We start from the raw sequence: 15,502 nt of genomic DNA on the forward strand, positions 1-15,502 counted from the left end.
TCTCACTCGATTCCGACAGTTTCCCGAACCAATCGGATGGAGGTGAAATCCATTCGGAATCGGTTACTGCACTGAAGTCTGTATTGAATTGATTGGATTCCTCATAGAATTTCAAGTGACAGTTTTTCGCTCACTCGGATTTGATTCAGAATTCATTTCGATTTGGTAATGTGTCACTTAACCGACTGTACCTCACATTTTATTTTACATTCTCCACATATTCATAGGTTTCAAAGCTTCTCTTTATATCTTAGTACTAGAGATCTTTTTTGAAGTAATCATTTTTGCAACCGGTAAATAAATCAATCTCAAAAATTAAAATCACATTAATAATTGAAACGTTAGCACGAGAAATGAACAATTTCTTCTTGTGAGAATAACGATCATACCGTTGTTGGCATAAAGTACGAGAATGAGGAGTGTTCATTCGAGAAGATAAGCTCTCGAGGAGATTTGGGGATTTTGCGTACAACCGCGCGGGGACTCCCCGCCCGAAAGATGGTTTGCAACTCGTGTGAAACATACTTCACTATCAGTTTTCGAAGTGTCTTGAAGAAAGTCAGACATGAAATGGTCTTTGTTCTGTATGCGATTTTTCTTTTTTCTGATCATTGCATTGGATAGCTACTGTGCAGGGTGAGGATTCGGATTAAAAAGCATATTCTTAACTAGAGTTTTCCATTTTTAGAAGTTATGTTGCCTTGGTTCCAACGCAGATAAAGGAACACGCATCCACTTCCGTAGTCTTGGCCAATGTTGGATCCGGTGGCTATTCACAATTTGAGGTGATCCTCCATAAATCATCATCAAAAGAATTGAAAAGCGTTGTTACCGTTCAGGATAATGAAATCACAACAATTTCATTTAGGGTTTGATTTCGGGGTTTCTGTTCAAACTGCATTGATCATTACAGTTACTTTATTCTAGACCGAATCGCTCGACAGAAGCTCGTTTAAGATTACCATTCGTGATATTGAAAAATCAAATAAAACGCACAATGCGTCCCTGAGGGTGATTCGAAAATCAACAATGGTATTGATCCAGACTGACAAACCGATCTATAAACCGGGTGATACGATAAAATTTAGAGTGCTAACTTTGGATCAGGAGACAAAACCAGTGTCAAATTTGAAAAGCATCAATATTAAAATTACTGACAGTAAACGTAATCTAATCAGAGAGTGGCCCTATGCAAAAATTCAGAATGGAATATTTCAATCGCAATTGGATCTAGTTAACTTCATAGCCCTCGGAGATTGGAAAATCGCTGTTGCCGTTCGAAACGAAGATGTCAAATACAAGTCCATTACGATCGCCGAATATGTTCTGCCTAAATTCGAGATTCGTATCAAAACTTCAAAACTTACGTCGTTCAAAGATAAATATTTAACTTTATCTATCGATGCCAGATATACATTTGGAAAACCAATTAAGGGTATTCTGTATTTGACAGTTGAAGGATCTAAAATTGAGAACAAGACAGAAATAAATGGCAGATCACAAATCAGTATCGATCTTCAAAGTGTAATCGCGGATCAGCTCGATTCGGATGTGGTATGGCTGAGCGTGACAGCTAATGTTGAAGAAGCTGGTTCCGGTCATCTTTATCAGTCGACGGAAACGATTCCCGTTTATAGAACACCCTACAAACTGACACTTCGACAATCGTCAGAATACTTGATACCGGAGGCTCCTTTCCGATGTTGGTTAAAACTAACCGACCCATTGGGTGAACCGTTCGAACAACCGGACCCAATTAAGATAGAGGTGTTACATGAAATACGATTTTGGTTTGACAAAACTCAAACGATCGAGAAAAAACCCGACGAGAATGGCATTCTTGAGTTACAGTTCGACATTTCTGCCAGCACAAGTAAATTGAATTTCGAGGCCACGTATGCCGGAGATACGATGCATTTCTCAGTACCAAAGGAAAATGATCAAACTAACAGCCGGCCATTCCTGAAGGCATCCGTACTGACAGCATATCCAAAATTGAATCAATCGGTGGAGCTGCAAATTTACAGTTCTTTCAAGATCAAACTACTCTTCTATTTTGTCGTCGCACGCGGTGAGATTGTCTCAAGTGGAAAGCTTCAGGTCGAGGAACAACGGTTGATGTCATGTCATCTAATTACAAACTTCAAAATGGTTCCTCGGGCCAATTTGATTGTTATTGCTATCAATCAAAAGCGTCTCGTCAAAGATGTGGTGCAGTTTAAAGTTCAAGATTTGAGAAATTTTGTAGGAATATTTACATTTTAAATCATTACGGAATATTTTATTTAATTTGTCGTAGGTTAACTTGACAGTATCAAATACTGAAATTGAACCTCACAAGCAGCTGACAGTGACGGCACAGTCACATCCTAAATCATTGATAGGGTTTTTGGCCATTGATAAAGGTTTGCTTTCTCTAGGAACTGGAAATGACCTCACCAAACAAGCGCTTTTGGATGAATTGGATCCACAGAGTTTTGCAACGTCGTATTCAAATGAAATTGAAGTAAGTATGTTTATAAGTGGAACATATACAAAAAAATTGCTCTATTTAGGGATCAATGATCTAATTCAAGAAACTTCTATCGATCTGTAAATCAAAGAAATCAATTTGATTTTAATTTGGAAAACCTAAGCAAAGCCTTGGTATTACATTCCTGTAGTGGAATTTGACCTTTTGTTTCAACAGACTTCGCAACCGATTCAGAGTGTACAGAACCATTGCATGGCTGGTGCTACGATTCTACTGACACTACGAATTCTTCCAAGTCGGGACTCGAACATACGATAACTGGCAGTTTGGAATTTGGAAACCCTGCCGTTAGTTATTCTTGGTAATTTTCACCAATGTTGCCAAATCAACTGTAATCTGTTTGCCTTATGTCGGGAATACGACTTACTTCACTATAGCACAAGACAATTTACCCTGTACAAGAATGGATAGAGCTTAATCGTGAATATCTCTTGTTGTATTTAACGCAGTAACATAATTTTTTTTTCAATACCATCAAAAATGTTTTCTACAATTCATGATAAAATTTTCAGTAGTATGAGACAACCAAAAATAACTCCAAATTTAGGTTTTCAAAAGTGTTTGGTAAGAACGAGCATTAATGAAAAATTCAATGTCAGAATGAGGTACGCAAAATTTCAACCGCATGGATTGAACAAATCATCAGGATCACAGGTTTTGTTAGTTGATTACCCAACAAACTTACTTCAGACATATGGTTACAATTTTGCAAAAAAAATGCACCTCAGTGGCTGAAACCGAGCATGGAAACTATATTTTTCTCGTAAAGTTGTTCACTTTAACTACTTTAACACTTGAGAATCTTTGCATCTTATTGTCGCTTATGTATCTGTAATGATAGAGAATTCATAGCAACTAAAGATGGGCAATTCGTTCGCGAACGGTTCAAAAGAAATAGTTCTTTTAATAGAATGAATGAACAACAGTTCTTTTTTCGAGAACAGTGGTTCTTCAGTTCAAAGTCGTGGGAATTTTTTTTTTGCTCAAGTAAAGTCCTGGCATTACATTCCTTTTGTGAAAATTGGCCTTTCTGTTTCAACAGACTTCGCTGCCGATTCTTAGTGTACAGAATCATTGCATGGGTAGTACTATGGATCCTACTGACACTAAGAATCCTTTTAGGTCGGGGCTCGAACATACGACAACTGGCTTGCGAGACCAGCGTCCTATGCATTGAACCGCCCAACCTTTTTCGAGAACTGCAGTTATTTAATAAGAAAGCTTCAAAGCACTTTGTTTGCTAACCGAAGCGAGTATTGTTGCATCTCACTCACGTTTAAACTGGATGTACACTGCGCTACAACTTTGATTAAATTGTATTTTTGAAACTTCCTTTAAATAGAAGTGAACTTGTTTTGTTTACTCTGCATAGCATGAAATTAAATCAGATTGAATTTAGTCACTGAGGTACAAATCTCGCTGTCTTTTTTCGTTCGATTTACTTGGTTTCTCTCGTTCCGATCTGTCTTTAATGCTACATCATAAATCTTGCATTAAAACTGTAAACTCCACGGAAGCCTATTCTTTCCAAGTGGACTATTCTTCATAAGGTTTATAAAGTAAAGGGAAGAATCAGTATAAACCTGCGTTAAATCTCCAAATCCAATTTTTGCAATTTTGAAACCAGCTATAAAATCATCATTAAATTTATTCGGATAGAATGAATTCCGCTGTGAATAAACTGTAATTTTGATAATATTGTCGTCTATGGATGCAATCAGTAAGAATATAGTTGATTTTAATTATGAGTTTGAGGCGTTTTCCGAGCGTAAAAACTTCATGCGCTTTTATTTTTATCGTGAATGTATCGATAAAAAAAAGACTTATAACTAATCGCCTTGATATAAATGTGTTTTTCGGGACAGTCTTCACGCTTTATAAGAATTATTTTTTGTGATAATCATTTTTGTATAAATCTATTTCGTGACATCAAATCTTGTGCATACGTTCTTAAAATGAATTATAAAAGTCCATCATATTTCCTTGTTTTTGCATTTCGAAGGTTATTTGATGTCAAGAAATGCTACGCTACAGAATATCAAAATAGCGGCCATGAAATATTTCATATTGCAAATTACATTCAAGCTAAGAAGTAATAAATCAAATAGCCATACATGTGCTTTAGAACCATCGAATTTGCTCTGAGTAAAACTGTCATTGTGTCCCGGGTTGGTGGTTCAATGCATGGGACGCTGGTCTTACAAGCCAGTTTTCGTATGTTCGAGCCCCGACCTGGAAGGATTCTTAGCGTCAGTAGGATCCATAGTACACGCCATGCAATGATTCCGTACGCTATATGAATCAGCTGCGAAGTATGTTGAAACAGAAAGGCCAAATTCCACAGAAGGAATGTAATGCCAATACTTTGCTTTTAAAACTGTCATCCAATGAACATGCACACTCACCAAACTAGATGTATGAAAGAATTGAACTGACAATAATGTTTAAAGAAAATGTTTGAAAGCAATAATAAGAGTGTATTTAGGTTTTATTGTAGTACAAGCTGTTTTATTTTTAGCCCAGTTGTTAGTCTGGGTAATGGGTTTTATAGAAGCTTTAAATTACTTGTCAAAATAGCTTTATCATCACTTGTCAAAAGAAACACTTATTATAGATGTTATAAAACAGGTAGAGATTGAAAAATCAATTACAGAACTCCTTTAAATTATAATCAGAACCATAAGGCATTCGAATTATTATTTGGGCTATCCTCCCAATTTTCAATTCGCCATTTCATCAAAACCGAAACGGAAAATGAATGTTTATAGTTTCACCTAAAATAGTAATGAAAATAGTAGAATACATCATCTGAAAAATGCTTTCTTCTGGTTTTAAGGTTGTTGTTACATAGTTAGGCTGTATGGAGAAACCAGAAAGATCTCTCGAATTTACTTCAGCCATTAGGGTCGGTCCATACATCTCTGCAACCGATTTTGTTCAAGATTTTTGAAATTACTCTATAGTTGTAGCTTGTTTATATTGAAAGAGTTTTCTCTTAACGAGAGCCCAATACCGCTCGATAGTTCGCAACTACGGGTAGTTCGGTAGATTCACCTCTTTCGGTACAACATGGACTCCATTTGCTTTATACCACTCTAAAATATCTTTGGCGTAGTGACAAGATGCCAAATCAAACCAGAATAGCGAGGGAGCGTCATGGCTGCGTAGGAATGGTAACTATCGCTTCTTTATGCATTTTTCACGATCAATTTCCTTGATTATCACCGGAGCGGAGCGTTTATATTTACTGGTAAACTTGACCATTTTCTTCATCATGAAATGCTTCTCTACGCCGTTCCGTTGCATGGCAGTATAAAAAGACTTTCCCGGGAAGCTGCTTGAAGTCTTCCAGCACATAAGTTTCAACGTCCATTATCATGCAGGAAAACTTCTTCGAATATTCGCGATACAACGTCGAATATACGCAGTTTTTGCCGTCACATTCTGTTTATCATTACGGTTCAGCACAGTTTTCTTCTTGAACGACATCATACCTTCCTGGCGCTTGGAAGTACACTAAAACCTTAATTTACGCGACTTTGTTTAGGCGTTATATTTGAAATAACGCGACTTTTTATTTAATTTACGTGATGATCGCGTAAAAAAAGGTTTTTGCATAATGAAGGAAATCTCAATTTATATACACATACAAAACAATCTAACATGCTTCAGTGCATTGAATATTGTGAAATGAACATTATGAATTGTTTAGTTTTAAAAAATCTAAATAAGATCGTGACATCCAAGAATTATCCGGAAAGTAAATATTGTATATAATCACTTCTATATGACTATTGAGTGCGGTATGTACTCGTAGTACTATTCAAAGATCTGTCGAAGAACTAGCACATCCAAAACCTCCTCGGGAAAAGCCTTAAGGTCTATCAACGTAACCGATGCTTCATCCAGAAACTACCTGAAGTTCAAGCCTTAAGATCTACCAGTGTAACAAAGTGCATTAACTAACTTATCGTTCTCGGTCCATATTCGTGATGCCACATGCAATCAATGAGATAATTGTAATTGCTCTAGGTCATCTACAAACTACCAGCAGTTGTAGCTCTATGACTATGAACAGCATTTAAAAATTACACATGAACTGCTGAATGCTTAAGACCTGTTCTCACTGAAGCTCTTGGACGACTGGGAATGTTCCAAGAAAAGGGTCAAAATATACAGGTAAGCACTATGCAGCTTTAGGACTATGAGCAGCATCGAAAAACTACACGGGTAGATGTAAATGGCAAACAAAGATCCAAATAATAACAAATTTTACCATAATATCTTGTCTTGACGTTTCTGTGCTATATTTTGTTTTTGGTTTGATATTACAATGACAGAATTTTTTTATTTTGTTGACATTCTCTCATGAAGACTTTGTTATGAATTTTGTTATTTTAACTCTTATATCAAACTAAATAATGTTAATTTCTACCATTGAGATGTTCGGTTTTAATAATAGGAATTATTATCGGTTTGCAAATCACTTCTACCCGGGTATACATAGACTGCTGAATGCTCAAGTTGATCTTAAGACCTGTTTTCACCGAAGTTCTTAGACGACTACCTGGAACCGCTATAAATACTCCAGCTAGCAATACTCCAATTGGAATTGGAACATCTCCTAAGCAGCAATTGGAATTGGAACATCTCCTAAGCATTTCCATAGTCTCAGAACATACTCATTTATTCAATCTATGCGAAACTTAATTTACGCACCCTCGGTTCTGCGCGTAAATTGAGGTTCCAGTGTATGCACGAAAGTTGGAGATGTTTATATTTTTCTAGCTACAGTACGTACCGAAAGATTTGGTCTTTTCTTCAATATTTTTTTCACCTTCGCGTTTTCCTGGTGTTGTCAAAGATTTTAGAACGTTATGGACAGTGACTGCAGGAAAACCAAGCATTTTGGCAAGGTTTCTCGCTGACAGATCCGTATTTTCATGGGCTTAAATGCTTATACTATCATCAAAAATCATTTTATTTTACACAATGAAAAGTTCATCAGTCTGCGACATATTTCACGCTTTGATGAGGTATTTCCAGAGATGTCCAGATTTTGTCCCGAGCAAGCCTTAGTAGAATCATGTAATCTGTCTAGTTGCACCGATGAAAAAGGGTGGGATTTTTTGCATATATTTCACGAGCATTAAAACCCTGAGATGAATAACAATATTTCGGGTATATTTTTGCGATATTTGTTGGCTCTGTCATCTGTATCATAGTGTGCATCTTGATAAATTTTACGCTCTTAGAATATCTAGCAGAAGCTTGAAGACTGAATCAATTTGTATGTCGTTTTCATTTGAGAAACCATAAACTATTGTTTGGTAATTTATTCAAACGAACAATTTTCATCAAACAGAGTTGGATTCGCACTTAGCAAGGGGAGGTGTGTGCGTATCCGATACTGACTCGCATTTTAGTTCAATAGATATACTTTGTGTTAAATCGTAACCATCGGTTATAAAATCGGCTTTTTTGGCGCCTCGTTATTGACGCACACTTTTCTGATACCATCCTTCACATGCACCGGTGTGTAGTACTTGACGATTTAATGCTCGACATATTGCACCATATTGTTATCGGTTCTGAGTTTGCCCGCCTCACACTACAAATGCAAACTGAACAATAACCTCTGAATTTTATATTTATGTTTCAAGTAACAAATAAGATTTAAACATTGTTTCAGAAAATAGGTTTCAGTCTGATATCTGATGCCTTGACGGACGAAGACATAGCTGAATCAACATTGGCAACATTGCGTTTTGGTGATTTTGAATCACACAGCAGTTCACTTCACATACGACAAGATTTTTCTGAAACCTGGCTCTGGATGGACGTTGCAACCACAGAGTAAGTATTGGATGTTTTTCAAACAATCTTGACTTCATCTCAATCTTTTTCAAGTGCCAACGGAAGCCTAATGGTAAGTGGCATCACTCCGGATAGTATAACAAATTGGCAAATTAGTGCCTTTTCGATTAATCCAGATTACGGACTTGGTATCATCGACCGCCCTGTTTCACTGAACGTATACAAAAACTTCTTCATCACCGTAAATCTTCCGTACTCCATCACGAAAACGGAAACACTCGTGATGGAAGTCTTCGTACATAATTACTTCAACCAAACAATAGACAGTGAAGTTACCTTGTCAAATGAACGGAATGAGTTCCAACTGCTCAAAGAACCTAATCAACCTAGCAGTAAGTTATCACTACATTCTACCGCATCATAAAAAAGACTTGCAAATTCATACAAGCAGGATCCCCAAAACTAACGCAAATGGTTTCCATCCCCACCAATGGCGTTCGAAAGGTAACATTTCTGATGAAACCAACGACAACTGGCGACTTACGAGTTTTCGTGACAGCAGAGGCTGGCTCAGCGAAGGACGCCGTTCAGCGAACTCTTCGAGTAACTCCCGGTGGTTTGCAGTACTACCGCAACGTGCCAAGGTTCATCGAGGTGGATAATTCAACACAACGTTTCAACGACTTGAAATTGATAATTCCTCGAGTGGCAACGCCGGGCTCCGAGAACATCACCTTTTCCGTGGAAGGCATCCTACTGGCAGCAGCTCTAACAAATCTGGATCAGTTGATTCGACTGCCAACCGGTTGTGGTGAACAAAATATGCTCAATTTGGTACCGAGTGTTATAGCGTTAGATTACATGACCAACACGGGAACCATCAACGATGCTATCAAGAAGAAAGCGATTGATTTCTTGCAGAAAGGCTATCAGAATCAGCTGAATTACAAACTGCAGGACGGATCGTTTAGTGTGTTCGGCAAGTCGGATGGACGTGGAAGTGTATTTTTGACGGCGTTTGTTGCGAAAACGCTTCGAATAGCACAACAACATATTACGGTTGACAACGACGTCATAAATGGTGCATACGAATGGCTGAAGAAAAATCAAGAATCTGACGGAAAATTTGTTGAGCGCGGTAAAGTTCACCATCGTACTATTCAAGGTGGCTTGAGTGGTAATGTAGCGCTCACAGCTTACGCACTGATTGCCTTCATGGAACATAAGAATGTCGCTCAACGATACAAATCTGTTTGCGACAAAGGAGCGTCATTTTTAAGCGACCAAGTCCCAAAGCTAGATAAACCCTATGAGCTAGCATTAGTATCGTATGTTCTTCAGATGGCTATGCATCCTCAGAAACAAATCCCGTTGGATAAACTTCTGGAGCAGTCTAGAACTGATGCTGATTTGACGGAACGTTGGTGGGATAGCGGCGCAACTAGCATCGAAACTGCGGCGTATGCTTTATTGACGTACATGAATGGCGGAATGTACGTAGACGCCAAACCCATCATGGAGTGGCTAGTTTCCCAACGGTACGACAAAGGTGGCTATGATAATACTCAAAATACCTTTCTCGGGCTGCAAGCACTCTCCGAATATTCCAAGAAACTGTCTAGCTCTCGCAATAGCTACGAAGTCTCAGTTTCCTACGACGGCGATAAACGTCATAGCGTCAAAGTAGACGCGACCACTTCTTTGTCCAGTCAACACCTAACTTTGCCTTCCAGTGTGCGAAATGTCAATGTGGAGATCACTGGAACTGGCACCGGTGTTTTCCAGATAGCATATCAGTATAATGCGGTTGCAGCAGACAGTGTTCCTCGCTTTGAAATAATTAAAACCGTACGGGGTGATGGACGTTCGGATCGTATCGAACTGAATGTATGTTCCCGGTTTATTCCAAAAAATCAGTACGAAATAACCAACATGGTATTGATGGAGATTATGTTTCCCAGTGGATATGTTATTGCCGATGGAACTCTGACACGGCTGGCGAATGTCAAAGAAGTGCGGGTAGGTTCACTGTTTCTATTTTACAAAATCCAAAAAACATCTGAATAGCAACTAATTTTGATTTTTTTTTGTTTATGCAGAAGGTTGAAACCAAACGGGACGACACTGTGTTGGTGCTGTATTTTGACTCACTACCAACGGAAAAATCAATCTGCGTTGACATTTCTGGTTCGCGAAGGGCTATTGTTATTGGACAAATAGCTGGATGGATTAAAGTATACGATTATTACGATCCTAGTAAGTCCATTTAGTCGTTTTTTTCAAAAGAAATTCATGTCGTTTATAATTCTAGCTCGCGAGGCTGTCGAATATTTTACTCAAAAATATGTAAATCCTGAAACGGAACTGTGAGTTTTGTATTTATAGGTAGCAAAACAGTGACTCTCAACCAGCACAACAATGCTTTCCAAGGACTTAAAAATATTGTGATTGTTTTTTTTCGGTGATCCAAGTAGGCCGAGGTTGGCTGTCTTGTGGCTGTTCCATAAACCCTCTTGTCGAAAAAAAGTTTTCCACAAAATATTACCTGAAAAGAAAAATGTATTCTAAAAAAAACTGCTCCTTTAAGGACATGTTAATTTCAACACATTTGTTTTACTCTTCTGTAGCTCAACTTACATATTAGTTTTTATCCGATTTTTGCACTCAACGTTTTTTGCATTTGCAAATACTTAAATGTGGGTTTTAAACTAAGTTGCACTTTTGTTACATTTTGTACCGACTTGTAACAGCAACAATTTAGACATTTCCACTGTATCATCTGACAGATCTGACAAATTCTTCATCTGACAGAACAAATACTTGTCCAGACAACAAAATCGTTCAAACGAATTTTAGCACATTTTGGGAAATTCTTGAAGAAAATGGTTGGGAACGGTTCGTGAAAAGATTAACTGTTCGTATATACGGTAAGGGCTCCCTATTTCATTTCATTTGTAAGTACGTTACGTTGAAAACCTGGTTTAGCCACTAAAATCAATTTTTTCATATTTTAGCTTAATTCGCCTTGCTCCACATTGGGAATTGATTCAAATTCCTTGGAAATTAAAATAAAATTTAAAAAATCAGCAAAACACACTTCTGATATGTTCACTACTGTGATCCTAATTTCATCTCTCAAAGTTTTATATTCATCCTATCGTTGGTCCTTTATTCATCCCATAAATTAGCAATGGCGACAGCAATAAAAACCAAAATATTGCACTATTACACCCTCAGGTTCAAAATGTCAGAGTTTTCCTTAAAAAGGGCCTAATGCCAACTATGGGATATACGATATTTTTAGAAACAGTTTGGAATCATTTCGACGTTTGAAATTTTTTTGGATCGTTTTCGTTACCTTTCGTTTTAAGTTGAAAATGTTACTGTAACTGCACTGGAGAATTTAAAAATAAACAAAAAAAATGAATTGTTACTATTTAGGTATTAGCCCTTCTAAAAACAAAATGCAGAACCAGAGATGCCATTTATACAGATTTATCTGCATAGTATAGATTTTTGCGTTGTGATACAGATTTAAATCATATTACAGATTTTATACAGCTTTCCTAAATTAAATACAGTTTTGTAAAGGTTAATAAAAAGTGATTCAAACCAATTTGAACTGATTAATTTTATTAGTGAAAACTGATAGAGCAGATACATATTTTATATGAAAATATCTGGCATCTCTGTGCATAGCCGATGAACACACACACTTAGCAGTGTTATGGTGACGTATAGCGGAAAGAAACCAGTGCTTCTAGATTTGCCACAATGGTTATTTCATTAGTATTCAACACGCTCTTTCTGGTAATATTCGAAGACGAAACAGTTTTATTGAAATATAAATATCAACAATATAATAAAACTAATGTCACGAATATCCAAAAAATACTTGTTGATGATAATTTGAAGAAGAAAAACAATTTTTTTTGTAACATTATGAGAAAACTTGGCAACTTTGCGAAACCAAATGAGATGAAAACAACGCGCAATCAAGTGAACTAAGTGAAAAACTTTCGTCTCATATTCTCGACTTTTATTGCTTGTCGGGTAGTTTTTGAAGTTTTTAATCGTTAATTAAACAAGTGGCAAGTGAACAGTACTAATTATGAAGTCATCCAGCATTCAATAGTAGTGTAATTGTGCGAAATAGGGACCATGTTTTGAGACGAATCGATTAGTAGATATTCAGGAACATGACGAACTGTTAATCTTGAGACGAAAATGTATCCTAAATTGAAAACTGAGTTTGTTTTAAATGAAAAAAACAACGATCACCGAAGAATTTAAAACCATTTTTTCCAATGACAAAGCTTGAATAATCATTTTAAAACATTCTACAGTTTGGTTCAGGTACGTTGTAAGATACACACTTAAAATTTTTTACATCTTAACAGTTCGGCTGAAAAGTTCGTACCGATTAATTGAAACACACATTTTTTTGCCAAAATTCGTTTTTATTATTCAACATAATTGCCATCAGAGGCGATACAGCGATTATAGCGATCTTCCAACTTTTCGATACCATTTTTGTAGTACGATGCCTCAAAATAGGCCTCTGTTTCAGCGAATACCTCTTCATTGCTTCTAAATTTTTTACCAGCGAGCATTCTCTTGAGGTCTGAGAACAGGAAAAAGTCACTGGGGGCCAAATCTGGAGAATACGGTGGATGAGGGAACAATTCGCCCAATTCGTTCAATTTCAGCATGGTTTTCATCGACTTGTGACACGGTGCATTGTCTTGATGAAACAAAACTTTTTTCTTCTTCAAATGAGGCCGTTTTTTTGAAATTTCGTCCTTCAAACGCTCTAATAACGCTATATAATAGTCACTGTTGATGGTTTTTCCCTTTTCAAGGTAGTCGATGAAAATTATACCATGCGAATCCCAAAATACAGACGCCATAACCTTACCGGTCGATTGTTGAGTCTTTCCACGCTTTGGGTTCGTTTCATCGCGTGCAGTTCACTCAGCTGACTGTCGATTGCACTCCGGAGTGAAATGATGGAGCCATGTTTCGTCCATTGTTATATATCGACGAAAAAAATCGGTTTTATTTCGATATAACAGCTCCAAACACTGCTCAGAAGCATCAATTCGTTGTTGTTTTTGATCGATTGTGAGCTCACGCGGCACCCATTTTGCACAAAGCTTTCTCATATCCAAATATTCGTGAATAATATGTCCAACACGTTCCTTTGATATCTTTAGGGTGTCAGCTATCTCGATCAACTTCACTTTACGCTCATTGAAAATCATTTTGTGGATTTTTTTCACGTTTTCATCGGTAACAGCCTCTTTTGGACGTCCACTGCGTTCATCGTCTTCGGTGCTCATATGACCAGTACGAAATTTTGCAAACCACTTACGAATTGTTGCTTCGCCCGGTGCAGAGTCTGGATAACACTCATCAAGCCATTTTTTGGTATCGGCGGCACTTTTTTTCATCAAAATGTAGTGTTTCATCAACACACGAAATTCCTTTTTTTTCATTTTTTTTACAATAACAAAAGTAGCTTCACTCAAAATGCAATATCTCACAAAATAATAATCAGACAGCTGTCAAATTTATACACGTATCTTTTGAAGGTTGGTACTAACTGAAAATGGTATGGATTTAATTCTAGTGGCGCCCTCTCATAGAAACGATACGAACTTTTCAGCCGATCTGTTATCAGATGCACATAAATGGAGCGTCGCAATTTACGCAAATTTACGTGAAAGAACATTTAATATGGTGTATAAAACTCCATGCATGGAATTCATTGAAATAAAAAAAAAATACTGAGACCAACCGTCGCGACTTGAACCGAGAATCATTGGATCACAAGTTCGTTTGTTAATCGACTGAGCCACAGAAGCATGCATCTGCTTGGTTGGTAAAAGGTGCATTTCAATTCATACAGTCGCACCTGCTAGTAGAACGCAAGTTACAGTCGAAACCAGTAAAATTCAAGCTCATCTAACATTAAGTCATTACAAATGAGATTTTCTGTCATTTGACAAATTAGGTCTTTATGAATTACATCGTATGAGGGATTAGGTCACCTGTAAAATTCAAATTTTTTTGGTGTGTAGTATTCATGTTCAAAGTAATGAGGTGAAGGGATGAGATGGAAATAGTAGCTCAAATGAAATAAAGAGCTGTTACCCTACCTATTGATCGACCGCTCAGTGATTTATTTTAAATACGTTTATTTCATAGGCAATATATAAGTTATTTTTCACCGTGGCATCCACAATACATAGTACTTTAAACCTAATACATTTCGAATATCATATTAGTATGTTGCTATTCATTAGTCAATCTAAACACTGTTTTTATCAAGCGATTTGCTATTATAAATTACATTAAATAAAATATATTTATTTTATATATGATTTTATAACTATTTCAGTTATGTTTGTATCAGTTCATTACTTATATTCAATATAAGATAGCTGGTTATTGGTTCAATTCATGGAAAAGGAGGAGTAATCTGACATCACATACCACTCAGTCTTGAAGGCTCTGTGATAACGGAAATTAAATTAGAAATGGCCGAGTGTTTTTTAAAAACCTTGGTGCCACTTTTATAAAAACCGATATAGTGAATATCAGTTAATGAACTTTCAAACTGTTTCCAGAGCAAGTGCAAGAAGCTGAGTTAAACTGGAGACTGACATTAGTATGAGAAATACGAGTAACTTACTTGCAGCAAATCAAAGGGATCATAGTTAAAGCGAAAATTGTATCGGTTCGACTCAGTTCACACTCTTCTTTATTCCAGCTCCCAACTTTTCTCATTTTCTTTTTCTCACTTTGAGCGGTAAATATTTATTCGATAAACAAGATTACTGACAATGATCAGTAATTTGAAAATATATTCGTTCAATATCATCCTGTTTAAAAAATCCGAAATGGTAAACACAGAAATAATTTTGAATTGTTTTATTAAAATTCGGCAAGCATTCTTTCCATATGATACATCGAGCATCAGGGGGAACCGGGGCGAGAGTAGCCACGAGGCGAAAATGGTCACTCGCAATAATACGAATACTAAATGTCACAGTCCCCTAAACGTGGATCCGAGCATTAGCTACAATTGGTTTACGTTCAATTGACAAGCCGTCCACTCAGTGGATCCTCAGCAGTCGATGAGTCGAT

At 36.9% G+C, this 15,502-nt stretch overlaps 1 protein-coding gene across 2 annotated transcripts; it reads left to right on the plus strand.

Moving 5' to 3' along the window:
• The first annotated feature begins 554 nt into the window (after positions 1-554).
• Positions 555-11,760, plus strand: LOC131429796 (thioester-containing protein 1 allele R1-like). Of its 2 annotated transcripts, none has more exons than XM_058594166.1 (9): positions 555-636; positions 689-869; positions 928-2,244; positions 2,300-2,506; positions 8,226-8,389; positions 8,444-8,742; positions 8,799-10,369; positions 10,450-10,606; positions 10,662-11,760. In XM_058594166.1, the coding sequence occupies exons 1-9, from the start codon at positions 566-568 to the stop codon at positions 10,718-10,720; spliced, it is 4,026 nt and encodes a 1,341-aa protein (XP_058450149.1). In that variant the 5' UTR covers positions 555-565; the 3' UTR covers positions 10,721-11,760. The 2 variants fall into 2 exon arrangements, with proteins under 2 accessions (XP_058450149.1, XP_058450150.1); XM_058594167.1 differs by having other exon boundaries at positions 8,802-10,369.
• Positions 11,761-15,502: the final 3,742 nt, after the last annotated feature.

This window comes from Malaya genurostris, chromosome 2, assembly GCF_030247185.1.
Source record: "Malaya genurostris strain Urasoe2022 chromosome 2, Malgen_1.1, whole genome shotgun sequence".
Lineage (NCBI taxonomy): Eukaryota > Metazoa > Arthropoda > Insecta > Diptera > Culicidae > Malaya > Malaya genurostris.

Bases quoted from the DNA above. Each gene is read 5' to 3' on its own strand.
- LOC131429796 (XM_058594166.1), top strand. From the start codon at position 566: ATGAAATGGTCTTTGTTCTGTATGCGATTTTTCTTTTTTCTGATCATT. The intron at 637-688 runs GTGAGGATTCGG...TTCCATTTTTAG, and splicing joins TTGGATAGCTACTGTGCAGG to AAGTTATGTTGCCTTGGTTC. The intron at 2,245-2,299 runs GTAGGAATATTT...AATTTGTCGTAG, and splicing joins TTCAAGATTTGAGAAATTTT to GTTAACTTGACAGTATCAAA.